Raw genomic sequence first — 19,636 nt, 5'->3', positions numbered from 1 at the left:
ACTTTTATTTACCGCAATGAAAAACTAACTATGTAAGTAGCAAAGTTTGAAGAAACTGTCTATACATTTGGCATAAGCATAAACTCCCACCATTTCGTTTTAATCAATTTCATTAAGTATTAGCACTACCTACGTATTATTACATATATTTTTACAGTACATAATTTAGGATTTTATTAGTCAGAAAGTATTATAGTTTTCCATTATACAATTTACGAATCCGAAAATCCGTGGACATCAAAAAGAGCTCAGATTACTTAATTCCTTTTTCGCTAATAAAATAACCGATAAAAATGTTATGGTGGCATTAGTGTGCGAGTTTGCGGAGCCTCAAGGAACTATAGTCTGTCACAAAAGTAAAGAAATTGAATGAGGGCGCTGTCTCCTGTTGGCTGACAACACTGAATGTACAATATATTTGGTATTGCAATAGCAAAAAAATGTAGTTCGTTAAAAACCCATTTTCTCCACTTTCTCGACTGACTATAACTGTTGGGAGTGAAATAAAAAATAGAAGTACATCTCAAAAATATCTATGATATGAGTAATTATATAAATAAGTTAACAGTATATGAATTCGCATTTATCTCTCTTACTTTTGTAAATTTGCTTAAATTGCAATTGTATTGCCTTAAATGCTAGTGTACTTTGGCTTTAAATCTACTGACATTTCGAATAAATGACGCAACAATTTATAATATTTATAGTATAGCACCACAAAAAACTATAATGTCCTAAATTATCATTACAACTCATCATATTAATTGTTTTCATAAGTCGGGCATATCCAAAATATTTTATTCCATATACAATCAATGCATGAAGTAAGAGGTATGTACTATATAGAAAAATATATAATACAAAACGCCTAGTAGTTTCATAATATTTTTTAAATGTAGTAGTCTATTGATTGGTTAGACAGTTGCAACGAAAATAATCTTATTATTTCCAAGCTGCATATTTTTGGAAATCCCAACCCCTACGGAGGTGAGAGTAAATAACAAAAAAAACTTACCTTCCCACCTACGTGCGAGTCCAAGTCGCACTTGACCGGTGTTGTCAATACTAACAGATCAATAATAACAAAACGCACCAAGCCAAAACAATAACCCACAGCGCGGTAAAAGAACCTACACATTACTAAGTAGTTACAATTTAATGTTTTAGTTTCACTTTGATTCTATGATACGCGTTGCTGAGGATGCCTCGAATGTTCCAGATGTCTTCGAACCTCTCCGGTTGAGTGTTGAAGTTGCTATCAGTCGCTTTCACCCATATTTCCATCTGAAAAATATTGTACCTGTAAGTTGTGCAAGCTTCCATGTTAGTCTCTCATCGTCGAAGTCATTCGGAGCTGTGAATCCACGAAGTCCAAGGTCTTTATAAAAAAATAATTTATACATATATAATTCATAATCTATTTCAAGTATATAAAACTCAACAACCCTAAGGTTTATCTCTACATTTCTATAGATAAAAAACCTCAGCAATCCATATAACCCTTCTTTCTTTACCCGAAAATGGCCTTAATTCTCTTGTAGTCTAAATTTGAACGCGATTTGACGTAAGACCGGCCGATGCTTAAACAAAAATGAACCTTATTCCCAGTACATAGAACTCAACCAACCTCGCTTTGGCTTTTGTCTACTGGAACATCCGCAGTCCATAGAGTCCAAGCGTAATGTTCTCTGGGTGGGGCGTCGTCGACTGCGACCGGTGTTGCTTCTAACCAAGTTTTGCCATGGTCTGTGGTGATGTCTACTCTAAGAATTTTCGCCCCACCACCTGAGTAAGCGTAACCTGTTGAATGAAGAAAAGCTTGAGCTAGATGTAAGGAATATAAACGAAGGAATAGGTCTTAAATAGAACAGGAAAAAAACGCAACATTCTTAAAACTATTGAAGGAAAAAGATAGAAAATGATATGTAACATGACACGACACGACGACTATTTAAGCAACAACATTGATGGAGTCGTAAAAGTAAACGTCGTCGTGTCGTATCAAGAAGTAAAACAGTTGGTAATGGAAAGAAATACACAGAAGCCTAACCTAGCATTTAAATTTTGATGATGCTGAGAAGAAAGAAAAGTGGAATATTTTTCTTTTAAACTAAAATATTTCTGGTCTGGATAAATGATCGATTTAGATTTTAATAGATTGTTTCAAGTTGTCATTCGTCATATTGTCATGGAGTGTGATTCCTAGAATAGAACTGCTCCAGTTTGATTTCTGCGCAGGTACATCTGTGTAACACAAAGAGTTGGTATTTTATATGTCAAAATAGGATAATAGGAAAGAGATAGCAATATCTGTATGTTTCATCAAAAAGTTCTTAGTAGTGCTGGCTCCAGAATTACCTACATCTTCATGATATGTAGTTCAGTCTTTCTTTCTTATCGAATATGTATTTCTAACACTGGTGACAGATTTTATTTACATCGCCCATAGTTCATACTAACCTCTGAGCTGTATGCGCCCTTTGACAACCTCGACGGTGTCCCCGTTCTGGGGGTCACAGATGGCCGACGTCACGGGCAGGCTGTATACCGGCGGCGCGGTGCTGAAGTCTGCGGTGTCCCAGGTCTTGGAGGGGTTGAACGCGCGGTAGTCCTTCTGGTGCCAGTGCGAGGGGCTCTCGTCTTCGCCTATCGTTATTGACTCTGTGGAAAGGATTAAGCTTGTGTCGAGGGCGATAGTAATTTGATAGGGTTGACGCTGTCGCGCTAGAATATAGCGAGAATATTGTAAAGGAACGACTACTGAAAAGATGTGATCTTAAGGATTATGGGGAAATATCGAGGGATTCAATAAAATATATTTTGGTTTCGTCGTCTCCGTGTAATGCCAAAAATCATAGACCGTTTTTTCCTTTGACAAATAAAAAGGCGGTATTTTGTTGACATTGACAGCTGTCGTTAGACAATTACTCAAGTTAATATTTATTTAACTAAGTTTACACTCCCGATTTTTGACCTTATGAAACTTTTTGAACCGCCACTAATATCGCTAGTATGGTAATGAAAATTAGGCATAAAAACAATACTATATATAACGGTTGTATTGCTAAATTATTTAATGAGAAATTTAGGGCAAAAGCGCTTCAATTGGTGGTTGTCGTTGACAGTCATAATACAATACCCCCTTAATATTAATAAAAATCAATCATTAATAGTTATTCTAAGAACTTTTTGTCTCGTTCGTTCAATGCGATATACTGAAAAGAGCGAAAGGAACAAAATATAGGACAACTAAGCCTATATAATCAGAGATTTCTTATAAGCTTGTGAGTAATTTCTATTTAATATAAAAATTGACGTGAGAAAGTGCCTGTGAAGGTCTAATTTCTGAATAAATGATTTGAAGATTTAAGAAGAATTTTTAAGAATTTGAGAAGATTTTCAGAAGTTGTTTAAAGTAATTAAATAAACTGCAACAGAAAACAAATTACCTAGAGGTTAATTAACTGCAATAGAAACTTTAAAATTACCTAGCCACTTGACGCTGCGTACGGCAGGCGCTCCTGGCACGATAACCCTCAACGGGCTCCCGTGGTCGCGCGGCAGCGGCTCCCCGTTCATGTGCGTGGCCAGCAGTACCCTGGCCGCCGGATCCACCGCGTGGCTCAGGGGTATCGACGTGCTGAAGTTGACTCCGGTGGCGTCCATGTCGGCGCCCGTGAACTTGGATAATTAATGAAAATAATACGTGCCACGTGTGGTTTACAGCCGTGGAATTGGACCACTCGATATCTTCCCGTGGACGTCGTATGAGGCGACCAAGGGAAGAGGCGACAAAGCCTTGACATGTGTAACAATAGCATTTGTAAAGAGGGTTAACGACAGACAGGCGTCGGTTGTAAAATCATAGCCGAATCTTACATATTTAATGGCGATTTTTTAACCCTACCTCTGGATTAGATTAGCGTAACACTTTTCCGTAGTGTTTTACTTTTACCCGACTGCAAAGAAAGGGTATTGTTTTTAGAGAGAGTACCTAATCATGTACGAAGATATTGATCAGTTTAAAGGAAGCGAGTGAGATTTGTCAGGATTGTGGCAAGTGCCCTACTCCCATGGGAAACAGGCATGATAATATACAGGGATACATCAAAGCAAGCAACTTTTACAACTTTTCGTGATACGTAGTTTTTTTTTCTTATAAAAAAAAAACAATCTAAATTTCGATTCTACACATCTCAACTCTATGTAGGTAATAGCCAAGCAACACGAGACAGTACAGTACCGTTATATGGCGGAATCGAACATAGAGTTAACGTTTTATAGAAACGACATGAAAACAAAAAAAGGAACTATTACATTTAGACAAAAGTCGTAGAACAAAATATGTTACGTCTCCATGAACCATATGCGCCTTTGGAAGTTTATGCGCTAGATACCAGTAACCCTGTACATGTGTGTTTTATATTTTCTACAGAAAGACTCACAATGACATGCTTGCCCCTGGTGTCGGTGAGGTCGACCCCGCAATGCTGCAGCACGAGCCGCAGCGGCACACCGGACCACACGGCGTTGCTGACGGCGCCGCCGGCCCAGCTGATACCCTTCACTGGCTTGACCTGCTATGAACGACGACATTGTTAACGAAACTCCTAATTTTCCAACGCTGCTAGTGTCTTGGGCACGTTGCCTCCCTGTGGCGCGTTGATAGATTATTTTTATTTATAGTTTCCTTTTTCCAACAATTTGATTTTTGTAAGACGATAATTGAATATAGTTTTCAAAGATGTTATTTTCGTTTTGTTCGTTCATTACTGTCGTTCGGCTCTATATATTAGTAGAACTAATCGGAGAATATTATCCGTTAATTTCTGTTAGTTAATATTATTAGAAAAGGCAGACCCAGAACAAGATGGCGGCGGGACGATATTGACAAATTTATTAAAAAAATAATTATATTAGTACAACAGAACAGATAAACTAATCGTTACTTAAATATTACCCTACTTTACTAATTAATAAATCAAACAGCTGCTATATTATGAATGTGAAATTTGTGTTTGTTTGCTCGTCTTTCACGTGAAAACGGAGCAATGGATTAAGGTGATTTTTGGTGTGGAGATAGTTTCAGAGCTGGAGAGAGGGAATAGCCGCGGGCAACAGCTAGTTTTAGCATATACATATACATATATTACAGATACAATACGCTTATTTTTAACTAAGCGAAATTCACTCGGTTTAAGCAGTGAACTAAGTTTAGTAGTTAAATATTATGCTACCTATCAACTTCCTTCCTTAGTAATTCGTTGTCAATGGATTAATAAATTTTATTACATTAAATATGGTTAGTACATTAACATTTAACAAAAGATAAATGTTTGCACTTTTGTAAAGCATGTCTACAACAGCTCTCTTTGAGTTTCAAACTTATAACCAGCGTGCATTACAAGTATTTTCTATTTTGCAAAAACTTTATATCACTACACATAAATAAAGAATATTAATAGGCTTTTAAAGTTAAAACTACTTTTGATTAATTTATTATCAGTTTATATACGCTAAAGCAATAAGGCTTATGGTAAAAAAGCCCATTCGCATACACAACATACCTACACTATAAAATAATAGAGCACTCACTAAAATCAAGAAATCGCAAAGAAACAAAAACTATTAATATAGGTACTATTGTCTACATCATATTTCGCGTAAAAACAATAAATACACACACACAAATTGTTTCTTCTACATCGAAGAGTACTTACTGATACGCACGCAGACGTCGGACCATCACAGAGGAACAAAAAATTACATTAAAATTTATTTTTTACATAGTTACTTTAAAATACGGACCTAAGGTCATTAAACGAACATTCCAAGCTTGAACATACATGGTGTGAGACGCGTTGTGTAAATATATATAAGAAAAATGTATCAACAAACTTACATATTCATAAAAAATACGGGTATTTCACTCACGGAAAAGTCGACCATAGTTTTAGTCTCTTAGTAGACTCACTTCAAGACGAACGCGAATATGTCCGCGCCGCGGCTTAATAATTACTGACAGATAGCTGTGAATATCTATTTCTGATTTTTCATGAATTTTCATTATATTTAAAGTAACGTGAGTTACGTTACTTTACTTCTTTTCCTAAATTTAAAATTTAAAAAACCCTCCGAAGTTTTTGTCATTTATGTGCTATAAAAGAGCTGACGATTTCCAAACGACTGAACATTTACCAAATATTAGGAACATTCTCGATCATATTCTCTTTCAAGTAAAAAAAAGCTAGATCCAAATCCGTTCAGCCGTTTGGCTGCTACGACGCCCCGGACAGACATACACAGACGGACACGTTAAACTTATATCTCCTTTCCTTCGTCGGGGTTGAAAATTAATTTTACTGGTGTTTAAAATATTTATAATTACCTGGTTCATCTCACTCCGGCGATTCCCCGCGCACATGAGCGCCGCCCTGAGGGAGTGCCTCGGGAACTGGTCCAGCTCTCGCAGCGAGAACTGACGGGAGCCCGCGCCCTCGATGTCGACGCGGAGCTTGTGCGTCTGATCCAGCTCCGGCACCGGCATGTGTTGCCGGACGTAGAACAGTTCGCTATACACATTTGAGGTTATGTTTCTTGTTGTAGACGTCAACCGTCAACACATGCTTATTGACTAAATTCTGAATATTTTTTAAACGTCCGTGTCGCTAAAGGGATCGACAGAGCCGAGAGTTGCGAAACCTTATAAAAGTCACAAATGTTTATTGGCTAAATTTGGAAAATGTAATTACATGAAAACAATCGGGAAATGAATTGATAATACAGTATTACGTCTGTATCCGTTACGGGGTAGACAGATTACTCTGCCTATCGGAACGTGAGAAAGAACGAAATAGATGAATACAATTCGGCTACGAGGCCATCGACATTAACGAAAATTGGTTGAGGAGATAAATATTTCTTGACTAGCTTTTGTCCGCGGATTTGCCCGCGTTTGATTCATGTGTCCGCTCATAACTTATCATTATCAACATCTCGGATTCTAAGCAACGTATCGCGATAAAACTTGTACTAGATTTTAATTTAAACCATCCGCTGTATAACTGTGAATATCGCACCAAATTTCATCCAGTATAGTTTTTACGTGATGCGCGAACAAACATTACAGTTTTATTATATAAAATACATATACATAAAATACATAATATAGATATACTAGCTTTTGCCCGCGGCTTCGCCCGCGTGATTTCACACGGAGGCAGTTATTTTTCCGGGATGAAAAGTACCCTATGTCCGTACCAACTTCAAACTCATGCAAAATTTCAAGAAGATTGGTTGAGTAGATAGAGCGTGAAGAGGTAACAAACAACCTTAATATAGTTATTATTATAGTTAGGATATAGAATGATGTAGATTACCAATATATATGTACATATAGTACGTACTTGGGCGTATCGAAGTGGTCCACCTGGTGTCTAGGCGATATCTCAGCATTAAACGGCTTGGCTGTTTTCACTATAAGCCTCTTGTCTCTGAAGGGTTCCTTGACCCATAATTCTTCGTCGCTATGATCTACTATGTCGTCGTCGTGAAGGTTTCCTGGAACAATGGAAAGGACCAATTTAAGTACATATATATTTATATTTAAAAAAATTATAAGTCTTTTTGGCACGATATGGACCAAATGGATGGTGTTGCGTTTTCAACGTTTAATTTTCCATTAAATTCAATTTCGCGCGGCTTATCGATGTATTTGTCAAATCGCACCATTCATATGGTAATGCATTCAATTCTAGCCAATAGGAACGCATGTTCACTTTGCCGATTGTGTTGTACAAATAACCACTGAAGTCGGCATATTGTGAAAAATTTATAGATGTTGACATAGACGTGTAATAAATTAGACTGACGGCTAAATCTAAACTATGTAAAGTACTTACATGGTTTGTTCATACGACCCGGGCTGCTAGGACAAATCTATTATATATATATATATATATATATATTTCTTTTACCTACGGATCAAACTCACCTATTCTAAAAGTTTCTAAGAGCTCAAACACCTCCTTAGTCTTGTGCATGCCATAGACATTCCAGAAGGGCTCTATGCTGAGCCCCGCCGCATTGTAGATCTGCTCCCCGCCGGGGTGGGAGGACACGAACTTCGTGACGTCATACACGCCATGACGGTACGTCACCCAGAAGCTGTTCCTGTAACAATGAGAAAGAGCTGTGGCGCTCAAAAGAATTGGCTATGATTTTACAACCGGCCGCCCGCCTGGCGTCAACCCTCTTTGCGAATTCTATCGTTGCCTATAAACTGTTATGGCTTTGTGTCCCTTAGTCGCCTCATACGACATCCACGGTAGGATATGGAGTGATCGTATTCTAGGGCGGAACTACTCGCCGCACAATTCCTGTAACAATGTGCTTGTTAGAAATTCTTATTAATGGTCTTCACAAATCAGAAGAAGAAATAATTTTAATATTGATGCGTGTTTAACACTAGTGTGTTATCGTACAAATGTTAATTGGCAAGAGCAACTATTCTATATTGATGCAGTATGAATAGTATTCATGCTCGACGGTACTTGGTGTTCGGCCCGACGACCAAAATTGGAAACTTTATCATATTAAATCATTATCTTAACGTTAACTGTTATTGTATTATAATTTTAGCGAATTCTGTGCTCCAATCTGCTTTATGGCTGATAAAAAATGCTCACATGCTTTAAACATATAATAAAGTATTCGTATAACAGCGGATAATAGTAAATAAATAAGGATCCCATTTAAAAAATAATTGCGCTTACGAAACCGCGGGAAAAGCAAACAACAAAAATAGCTCTTTCTAAACATCAATCAGCATTAAGTATTTTTAATTACTGCGTTAATTACGACCACAATTGATACTAAGACGAAGATTTCAAGATTTACTACGTATTGTCTCACTAACTGTAAACAGTTTTATGAAGACATAACTTAGAATACGCAATGAAAATTGACCGACTGATATTGTTCGTCTGAAATGATAAATGTGAAAAACTGGCTGTATCGCGTGGCTAAATGTCTATCTATGACCGCAAAATGTTGACCGCAAATAATAACTTAACATGACTTGACCCGCTTGTGTGTATGGGATAAATTTAGTTGAAATATTTCGAGTATAGTTATACAATGATGATAGATCAATAGTGCATAGGAATGTAAGATATTTCGCTTCCTAGGCCGCAGCCTATTTAGCAAATTCAAATTCAAATTCAAATTCAAATCATTTATTCAGAAATTAGACCTTCACAGGCACTTTTTCTCGTCAATCTTTAAATTTATAGTTATTTCTCACAAGCTAGAAACTACTGGCATTTCGGAACGACCACTGCTGAGAAGAAATGCCGAAAGAAACTCATTTGAACAGTGTTGGTCCCTATCATGCCAGATCGGCTTACCATTATTGTTTCTTACAAAAAAATTTTTTTTTTCTTTTCTTTCTAATAATATATAAAAGTACATAATGTACATAGTCAAAAGGTATATCAAAACAGGTTATGATTGTGATCCGAGTGCTGATTATAATATATATATATATATATATATATCGATGTGAAACACAATTAACTTACATGAAAATATATGAGAAACGAGATGACCAGTTCCCTCTGGCAGCACCCGTTCACGAGTTGACGCATGGGACAGCCATCGCGTAGCTCAACCATAATAGAGGGAACCTCACGACCCGGCCCACGACGCCACCACCAGATTGACCATTTGAGTGAGCATGACACACTCGATTCCCATGACTTCATAATTACAATTCTTATTCGTCGAAATAGAAGTATAATTCAGACACTTGAAGATCACAAATCACGTACATGTTTTACAAATAAAATTTAAATGCCATACGAATTATTATAACAAAATTCAAAATTGTGAATAAAATAATAAAAAACAGTAAAATAAAAATTAGGAGATCATGTGTGGAGTGGCAAAGTTGTCGGGAGGATCCAAGCGTTTTTATCAGTCAAATAGGCGTTAATTGTGTAATACGCTTTATCCATTAAATTTTTCTTAACATAAATTTTAAAATTTTTCATTGGCAGATTAATAGCCTCTGCAGGGAGTTTATTGAATAATTTTACACTTTGACCCACGAAAGACCGCCGAACCTTTTTAAGCCTGAATCTATTCATACAAAGTTTGTGCTTATTTCTAGTGTTTACACTATTTACTTCGTTTAATTTTTTATATAAATGTAAATTTGATTTGACAAAAATAAGCACATCAAAGATATACTGACATACCACAGTGAGGATGTTAATTAATTTGAAGAGTTCTTGAAGAGAATCTCGAGGTTTTAACCCATAAATAAAACGGATAGCTCTTTTCTGTAATACAAAAATTTTTCCTATGTCAGCTGCATTACCCCAAACTAATAGTCCGTAGGACATAATGCTATGAAAGTAGCTGAAATACACAAGTCTAGCTGTATCTATGTTCGTACACTGTCTGATCCTTCTCACTGCAAAAGCTGCCGTACTAAGTTTTTTGGCCGTGATTTCAATATGTTTATCCCACTTTAATTTGTCGTCCACAGTAATGCCCAGGAATTTAGTACTATGTACCCATTCCAGAGCTTTACCATTTACTGTTAAAGGTATAACATTGTGCGAGTTATTTAAGAGAGAAAATTTAATACATTTTGTCTTCTCTGTATTTAGAGCTAAGTTGTTGGTTGTAAACCAGTTAAGCACTACCGACATGCTATTACTTATAAAGTTATAGTTTTCACTTTTTCTATCGACTTTAAATAATAAGGATGTATCGTCTGCAAATAGAACTACTTCGCATAAATGTTGGGCAAGGCATGGGAGGTCGTTAATATAAATCAAAAATAAAAAGGGACCGATAATGGAGCCTTGAGGTACGCCTATGTGAACAGGTGCACTATCGGAAATTGTTTTGTTAATTTCTACTCTCTGTGTTCTATTATCTAGGTAAGACGAAAGAACACTAAGAGCCGCGCCAGTGACACCATAATGTTGAAGTTTATTTTTGAGTATATTATGATCTACACAGTCAAAAGCTTTCGATAAGTCACAGAAAATACCTACGACATCTTGCTTGGATTCCCAAGCTTCATTAATTATTTCGACTAAAGTGGCTGCTGCATCAGTAGTTGAACGACCTTTGGTGAAACCGTATTGACGATTATGTAAAATTTTATTTATATTAAAATACGACACAAGTTGACTGAAAATAATTTTTTCAAATATTTTACTTAGAGTGGGTAATATAGAAATAGGTCTATAGTTTGTGGGATCATGTTTAACGCCTTGTTTAAATAGAGGAATTACTTTACTTATTTTCATTAAGTCTGGGAACACGCCTTCAGATATACATTTATTGAATATTATGGTTAGGTGAGGAGCAATCAGGTCAATAATGCTGCTCAATACTGAGACGGAAAACCCCCACAGGTCCTCAGTGTTTTTAACATTTAGGGCTTTAAAAGCAGATATAATTTCATCTGGTGTAATATGTCTGAATGTAAAAGTGGACTTAGGGTCCGGTAGCCTAAGGGTTATGGTGCCACCGAGTGAATAGATCTGTTTGTTCCTTGTCCTACTCCTAGTGGGGAGAGGCTGGTGTTCTGAGATACAGGCTCTGCTTAGTTCAGACACCAGTTTCTTACTTACATTTCGTATTCATAATAATACTTGTATTAATTATATTTAGGAACACGGTTCTAGAAAGATTGTGGAGATAAATAAAGATTTTTTGAATGTGAACTACTTTTTTTTAACGAGGTGAATATACCTTCGCATATCGTGTTCGTATCTCGCTCCCGACAGGAACCGAAGCGAAATGTGACTTGGACCCACTAAAATCACCCGGGAACCTCTACGTGCCAATACTGAAGAGCTGAGAACGGTGTGTATTAGCTAGTGATGAGATGTTTCATTAGTTTATGTGTCTCTATGTCCGATGACGTGTTGAGTGAGACGTCAGCTTCACCTGCCATATCTATATCTATACTATTATTATAAATAGATAAGCGTTTGTGAGTTTGTATGTTTGAGGCGGGTAATCTCCGAAACTACAGAACCGATTTCGAAAACTCTTTCACCATTAAAAAGGTACATTATCCGAGATTGCTATAGGCTATATTTTATCTCAAAATTCCCAAGGGAGCGAAGCCCCGGGCAACATCTGCCCGGGGCGGCAATAATGAGATTTCGATATCATTTTATCTGTAACAAGCTATAAATTATAACGAAACACTTCGGCAAACTTTGACGGAATCAGCATTGCTGGTTTTTCTTTGCGAGAAATAAAAGCTCTCATACAAACTATACTCAATGTTCGTGTTTTCGCATCGGAATCTGTCCGAGTTCGGCGATAGCGTGCAGACGGCATATTATTTAGGTAAATATATCGGAATTTTTGGTGTGCATAATGTGTCACAAAATACATTATGGGTCACACTTGTGTCAAATTTACGAGCTACCAATAAAATATACCTAAAGCACTTAGGGAGGTAGGTAGGTTAGGCTTAAGGGAGAATCAAAGAGAAATAAAAGTTTTTCAAATTTTGACGGGAATGTAGAAAGGTGGTCACTGGTGATGTCACGTGGATAGAATGCAAACCATAATTAGGGGCATTTATATCTCACATCTACCAGGCTCTGGATAAAAAAAAGTATTGTACTTACTTGCTATCATGTTTGCTGACCTCCTCTACTCTGTACACCGGCAGCCCTGGCTTCTTGTCTCCCGCTACGAAGGTTCCTTCCTTAATGCTTGATTTCTTGTCAAGTTTTTGCACTGGAAACTGATCTGAAAACAAAAGGCAGGACACAAATATAAGATTGTCCGAAGTATTCATAAGGCTTGGGCTGAGGCACGGTCACGTGGGGCAGCATTTAAGATTGCCTCGGGCGAGGCACGATTTGCCAACCGAGGTAACTGCCTCGTTGCTCTCCTCGCCAAGCTCGCTCTGTCACTCGGCTATTCAGAATGTTGTTAAAACCACGAAAATAAGAATATATATTATTGCTGCATGTGCTTCTAAATAAGTACAACATTTAAAAAAGCATGATTAAAACCGGATGGCATGATTGTGTTAACACAAATATACAGTTGAATAATTTACAGCTAAATATAATTAAATCATCTTTCTCTATTATTATTACATAACACTAAAGAACTAAAAAACTATAAAGAACTTTGTATTGTATTCCTAATGGTTAACTGGACCATTTTTTTTTGTTATCCATTTTTTTGTAGTATGTTTTCAATTGAATAAATAAATACACACTACAATACTACTAGCTACTGAAAATGAAAACAAAAAATGAACAATACACACAATAGAAAGACACACTACAAATTCAAATTAAAATCATTTATTCAGAAATTATTAGACCTTCACAGGCACTTTTTCTCGTCAATTTTTATATTTATAGTTATTTCTCACAAGCTACAAACTACTGGCATTTCGGAACGACCACTGCTGAGAAGAAATGCCGACAGAAACTCATAACTACTACAATAATTAAACATGGTAAATTAATATCGATGACGCACAATATGACAGCAAGTTGGGGTTGCCCCACCTGTCAGGTCTCCAAATTGGATATACCTGAATCTTGGGGCTCTCTGGATAGAAGCCATTTTGTTTTTCGTCTATTTGATATAACTGTAAATTAGTAAATAGTTACCTGTGGCATAAATATTGATTAGATTTATTACTTACTATGTCGAAACCTAGATTAAATCCTAGCTGTTGCCAATAAATCTACCTGCTGTTGCATGTTGTTAGAATTCTTGACATTTAACTATATTTATCAAATCTTTTTTATTATTTTTTATATTAGGACAAAACACACAAATTGAGCTAGACCCAAAGTAAGTTTAAGTTACCTAGACTTGTGTTATGGGAGACTAACACAACAATACTATATTTTATAAGAAATACATATATAGATAAACATCCAAGGCCAGGGCCAATCAGAAAAATATCATTTTCCATCATGACCCGACCGGGGACCGAACCCGGGACCTCTTAGTTAAGAGGTAAGCACTTTACCACTGCGCCACAAAGGTCGTCTAAAACAGCCTATGTGATTTAGTTACAAAAGTGTCTCACAGATTAACTTTCGTATTTATAAATTAGTATGGATTCTCAAAACCAGATGCCTTCTATTTGTATTTTAAAATTTAGTTGTTACACCAAAGTACCCAAACAATGTCATTGGACCAGCTCATGTAGACATCAGCTCCATATTAGGAAATAAATTAACCAATCACTCTAATCCTTTATTTGTGACAAACAGATATAGTAAGATGACAGAATTAAGTAGGTACATAGCTCTGTTATTCGCTTTACATGTAAAGAAATTAGCCTACCTTTAATAGCAGTGCCAACCAGCACAGACCCAAATAAAACGGCAGCAATATGTTTGGCCTGTATCTTCTTGCCTCCTCTGTTATTTGTTACATTGTCAGAACTAGCATGCCTGGCCACAGGGGCACTCACCACAAAAACATTCCTTTTCACAGACCTAAAAATTACAGTAAATAAATAATTTTAAAATTACTAACAACTTAATATACAAAAGAATGTAATTTTTTTTTAAAACTCTTCATGTTAGGTAATATTGGTGATTGATTTTATAATAAATTTTAAATGCAATTTACCAGTGATCAACACAGCACCTATTTAAGTTAGATACAAACCACACACAAAATGTGACATGGTAATAAGGTACAGTTAAAGAAAAAGATTTCTTTTTTCTGTTGTAGCAGTTAAGTACTATGATTTTACACATGCAAACATGAGGTTGTGACAGTCAACATAAAATTTATTAACAAGAATTTTCGTGTTTGGGCTATGGACCAGAAAAACTAATTATAATACTTTAAATAAATATATATGTAATACTTTTATTTTTATAATTTTAAATTTAGCAGGAGTGTGACTTAATGGTAAAATTAAAATTATAGAGTATTTTACTAACTACAAATTGTATTTCTTGCAATAAAGCTTAATTAAATAAATATATATTTTTATCGAACTAGCCGCAAATATTGAATTATTTAAATATTAACCATGCAAAATAAAATGACATAATCGCATTATTATTTAATTAATTCATTAAGTACGTACATGTAATGAATTATAATTAACATGTATTTCAGACGAGAATTTAGTATATTATTTGGCAACTTACCCAAATAACAAAGTTCTGAGCGACATGATGTGTTGCACTGATTATAAATAAATGACGAATGCCGAAATTATCATTAAATTTGTTTATATTAACCTTGACGTACATATAAATATAAAGACTTGGATATCTATTACGTTAATATATTTTATCAGTTACAATAACACGTCTACATTGAGAAAGTTATTGAAGATTTTACATCACTCACACACAAACAAATCTCGCCAATGGAAATACTTGAAAGAAACTGTCAAGTCTCTAGGGCATACTTTACCGAACTGACGTTTTATATTGTGTCAGCTTTGACCTTGGCTTTGACAGCGTGTAATTTATAGGAACAGCAAAGATTTTACAATACGTACAGCTATTCATTAAAAACTTTATGATGTTTTGGTAGGTACAACGTAGAATCCACTATAGGAGATCAGATCAATTAGTTAAAGCCTACTATAGATAATAATTCCTTATGAAGAAGGTAGAACAGATAGTAGTTATTTTACAAGCAGTTTAGTACAAGATTGTGACCAATGATAAGTCTAAGGCACAGTCAGCGAGACGCTTTTCCCTGAAACATCTTTATACTTAGTAACTACCTACTTCTACCTAACTGGGAAAAAATGTATAAGTACAACGATATTAGTAGGTACTCCACGGAGTACCTACTAATTCAATGAAATATAACTAAATGTTCTGTTCAAATTGTGCAGCGTACAAAATTCGCAATTTGCAAAAATCTATGTTTCATCTAGAGAGAAGACTCAAGTAGCATGAAATTTAAATTCAATTTGAATAGTAAACGTCTCATGCATGAGGTCTTTAAAAACTCATTACGAGCTACGGGGGCCAACCTTAACGATCTACATTATGCTTTCGGTTCTCTAAAGTAGTATTAATATAGGTACTTAGCTACACTACCTTTTATTATAGGGATAACTAGTATACGTACATGCAGTTCACTTCTTTTTTTTAATAGTCTCCCATTATTTGGGAAAACCTCTCCAAGAATCGGGTCACAGTTATCTGTGTTACAATTTATTATTAGTTACTATTTTTTTAATTTTTTCTTAAAATTATAGAATTTCACGGTAATACCTTAGCTTAGTACTTAGGTACTTTGGATATAACTTTTAGGAAAACTAATTAAAATTGCAATTTATTTTAATGACTCATATAGTACTAGCTAGATCGGTACCACATTTATAAGAGCCAGTCTCAAAATAAGACAGTATTTTGGGGGTAATCAATTCAGGAATGCTATCGGCGTATAGGAAGTCCAGATGACCGAAGAGCTTGTCTTCAAGAATGCACATTTCAGCATTTGAAAGCACATTCACCAACTTCTTCTGATCTCTTGGATCACCAACAAAATCGTTCAAACTAGCCAGGAATACCCATTTCATCGACACTGCACTCAAATCGAATTCTGGAGGAATCTTTTCACCATATTTTACTAGGTTCCCTTTTATCCCGTAGTCATATTTAGTGAATCCATTTTTCCTGATCTGTCCCCAACGGATGAAATCTTTCAAAGATGTACCAGCTGGAACGTGTCCTGGGAGAACTTTTAAAACATCAGGCTTGATATTGAATTTATTGAAACCCAACACCGAAAACAGAAGGAAGGTGCAAAAGGGGTATTCGACGTCGCTGAATCCACATAAGAAATTACCAGCGGTTTGGAAAAGCCCACCATTTGCCAGAATTTCTATATTCGTTGCATTATTGAATTCATCTGCAAAGACGGACAGTACTGCCTCTAGGAAGATGCCTATGAATCGCGAATGATCCAACCAGGCAGTTGTTGACAATCCAAATCCTACATTAATTTTAGTATTATATTTCGGTTGCTCAGCGCAAAGTAGAATCAAATTGGATACTCCTTGGCTGTGACCTATAAACGACAACTGTTCTTTCCCCGTAATGTCTAGAATATAGTCTATAATAGCTGGCAAATCTTTAGTAGCCATGTCGTCCCATGCGAAATTCCAGAACACTGCATCTTTATCCGGGTTGAGAGTTGTGTGATTTCTGCTGTAGCGGTTCCCGCGGTTGTTGGGAACCCAAACGTCGTAACAGTTATCGGCATAGATGTAGCAATGGGCTTTCCCTGGTCCTGGGATAATGCAGTCATCTCCGCTCAAGTAAAGTCCATGAGTGAAGAGAATGGGAAGTTTGCTACTGTTTTGTGGGCATGAATCTTTGAGGGGTATTCTGTAGAGAGCTAAAATATACCCATCGCTTGTTGTTACATAGTGCGATTCGCTTAGGTAGCCGTCGTACTTTACGAGTTCGGTAAAGTTGAGGTTTGTACGTGGGGAGTAGCCAAATAGTTCAGTGAAGTTGACGAGACTACTTTTCGCCGTTTCTGCATTTAGTTTAGATTCCACTACTTGCACTATATTTGCACGTGCCACGTGAAGTGATATCAGTGTTGGAATGATTTGTAATAAAATCATTTTGTTTTCTGAAACATAAGAGGTACTAACATCGTTTTCGAATCCAATCGAATGTGCACGCAAGTGTAATTGGCATGCATGTATTAACACCTCTACCTACAGATATATCACCCTGGGGTCTGCCACTGAAAGTTGTGAATATAATCACCCGAGGTCGATAGGGTCCAGGTTCCAATCCTAGTCGTGAAAAAAAGTCATGAAAATATTACCTGTACTCTAATAGACTGTCTAATAGACTGTTACTTTACATAGTTGGTGCAGTCACAGTCGTACTGCTGGACGGCAATACTAGAGATCCAGTTAGGTCAGTCATATTTCTATGGACAACTTGAGAATAATCTGGCACCGGGGTTAACTAATACAACACGGATCTATAAAAGGAAAGATTGATTTATCTATATCTTACCTAATTAAACCAGACCAATAACAAGATACAATGATGTCAACCATGGAAACCACAAGGAAACTAACTGATTGAAACGTTTCGTATGTGCATTTATACTTTATGTAAAATATTTTTTGAGCAGTGACGAAGTCTGCTATAAATTAAATGATAACGTCGTAACTAAGCACTTGTTTGATCATTGTCATTGTAATTTTAGTAGAATATAAGTATCTATTTGCCAGCATTGGTTTCGCCATTCTGTATATAATTTTCAAGGCCACGGCGTGTCATGAAATCGATAAATACCTAATTTTGATCCACAAAATATATTCTTGTAACCATAAGACAGTTTTAATAACATTGTTACTAACATTTATGTACAATTTTTTTGTTATACTATTTTACTTAATATTGTCCGAAATAAAGAATGAGTTATTATAAAAGCCAATGCTAGATTAATACCTAAGTCTGTGACGCATAGATAGGTACACAGAATAGATACAAGTTTTTAGGAGTTGTTGAACCCTAATAAAGTTGAATTTATTAACAAGTATTGAGTGTATATTGTACACATTTTTTGTATATCGAAACCGGTCTGTCAACCGATTAGAAACAAAGAAATGTTTCAATTTTCTTTTTCGAAAAGAGGATTAGTTCAGACTTTTAACTTCCAAGGGGGGTTCACGTCGGGCAGACGATTGTGTAATCACAGCCGAATCGGCCGAACGGTCTCACAACACCGAACGATACCACGAACATGCGGAGATGAGACATGTTATGTATGTATATATATAAGTCGTCACTGTCGCACTAAATAAGTATTATATATATATATATATATATATATATATATATATATATATATATATATATATATATATATATATATATATATATATATATATATATACTTATTTAGTGCGACAGTGACGACTTATATATATATATATATATATATATATATCGATGGCTCCCACGTATACTATAGTATGTCTAAAAATACAACTTTACAGGACAAGCAATTAAGATGATTATAATGTATAGTTTCTCTGAATTTTAAGCTAGGAATATGATTTTTTAATTACAATTAGTTGAACTATAGCATATAACAATGTAATAACATTCATTTATAAATATATTATAGTTTCCGAGATATTGTTGTTACGATTGTTTACATTGGATAGAAGAAGTTTTAAAGATTGTAACTCAACTATACGACTATTTACTTGGCATGGTTTATCAATCAAAAAATCGTAACTCAGCTATACGATTACTTACTTTGTTTATGTGTCGATAAAAAATGTGGTATGAATTACTTACTGCTTTTTACAGGAATATAAGATATATTTTTCAGTACGTATGTTATGGGATGTTTTAAATGTCTATAAAAAAAAAATACAATGACTATAGGCAGAGTGTAAGGTATTTACTATATACATACTTAATCATAAAATCAATTGATATTTTTGGAATGTTTTATTCATAATAAAAAAATCACCGAATCATTTTATAACAGTATTGTAACAAAACTATTTTGTTTTCTTATAATTATTTTAGAATATAACAATTGTGACATAAATAAACACTTTCTCCAGAGTTTAAACAAA

At 35.5% G+C, this 19,636-nt stretch overlaps 2 protein-coding genes across 3 annotated transcripts; both read right to left on the bottom strand.

The window, feature by feature from the left end:
* Positions 1-517: 517 nt before the first annotated feature.
* shop (shopper) lies at positions 518-16,191 on the bottom strand. 2 transcript variants are annotated; one of them, XM_053762108.2, is made up of 11 exons: positions 15,192-16,191; positions 14,368-14,522; positions 12,672-12,795; positions 7,994-8,172; positions 7,407-7,560; positions 6,389-6,572; positions 4,446-4,580; positions 3,489-3,681; positions 2,461-2,661; positions 1,628-1,800; positions 518-1,284 (listed from the first exon to the last, which is right to left on the bottom strand). In XM_053762108.2, exons 1-11 carry the CDS (start codon positions 15,215-15,217, stop codon positions 1,156-1,158), a joined length of 1,653 nt encoding a protein of 550 aa, XP_053618083.1. In that variant the 5' UTR covers positions 15,218-16,191; the 3' UTR covers positions 518-1,155. The 2 variants fall into 2 exon arrangements, with proteins under 2 accessions (XP_053618083.1, XP_053618090.1); XM_053762115.2 differs by having other exon boundaries at positions 4,446-4,577.
* Positions 16,192-16,328: 137 nt separating this feature from the next.
* LOC128679713 (gastric triacylglycerol lipase-like) lies at positions 16,329-18,228 on the bottom strand. Its single transcript, XM_053762128.2, has 2 exons — positions 18,051-18,228; positions 16,329-17,652 (listed from the first exon to the last, which is right to left on the bottom strand). The coding sequence occupies exon 2, from the start codon at positions 17,642-17,644 to the stop codon at positions 16,355-16,357; it is 1,290 nt and encodes a 429-aa protein (XP_053618103.1). The 5' UTR covers positions 17,645-17,652; positions 18,051-18,228; the 3' UTR covers positions 16,329-16,354.
* Positions 18,229-19,636: the final 1,408 nt, after the last annotated feature.

The sequence above is a fragment of the Plodia interpunctella genome, chromosome 2 (genome assembly GCF_027563975.2).
Source record: "Plodia interpunctella isolate USDA-ARS_2022_Savannah chromosome 2, ilPloInte3.2, whole genome shotgun sequence".
Classification (NCBI taxonomy): Eukaryota; Metazoa; Arthropoda; class Insecta; order Lepidoptera; family Pyralidae; genus Plodia; species Plodia interpunctella.
The sequence above is the reverse complement of the archived record's forward strand: the minus strand, read 5'-3'. Positions and strand labels throughout refer to the sequence as shown.

Excerpts from the sequence above, each read along its gene's own strand:
- shop (XM_053762108.2), bottom strand. The coding sequence starts at position 15,217 with ATGTCGCTCAGAACTTTGTTATTTGG. Across the intron at positions 8,173-12,671 it reads GTCAGCAAACATGATAGCAA|GAACAGCTTCTGGGTGACGT; the intron begins GTAAGTACAATA and ends TCATTGTTACAG. Across the intron at positions 2,662-3,488 it reads ACGCAGCGTCAAGTGGCTAG|AGTCAATAACGATAGGCGAA; the intron begins GTAATTTTAAAG and ends TCCTTTCCACAG.
- LOC128679713 (XM_053762128.2), bottom strand. The coding sequence starts at position 17,644 with ATGATTTTATTACAAATCATTCCAACACTGATATCACTTCACGTGGCA.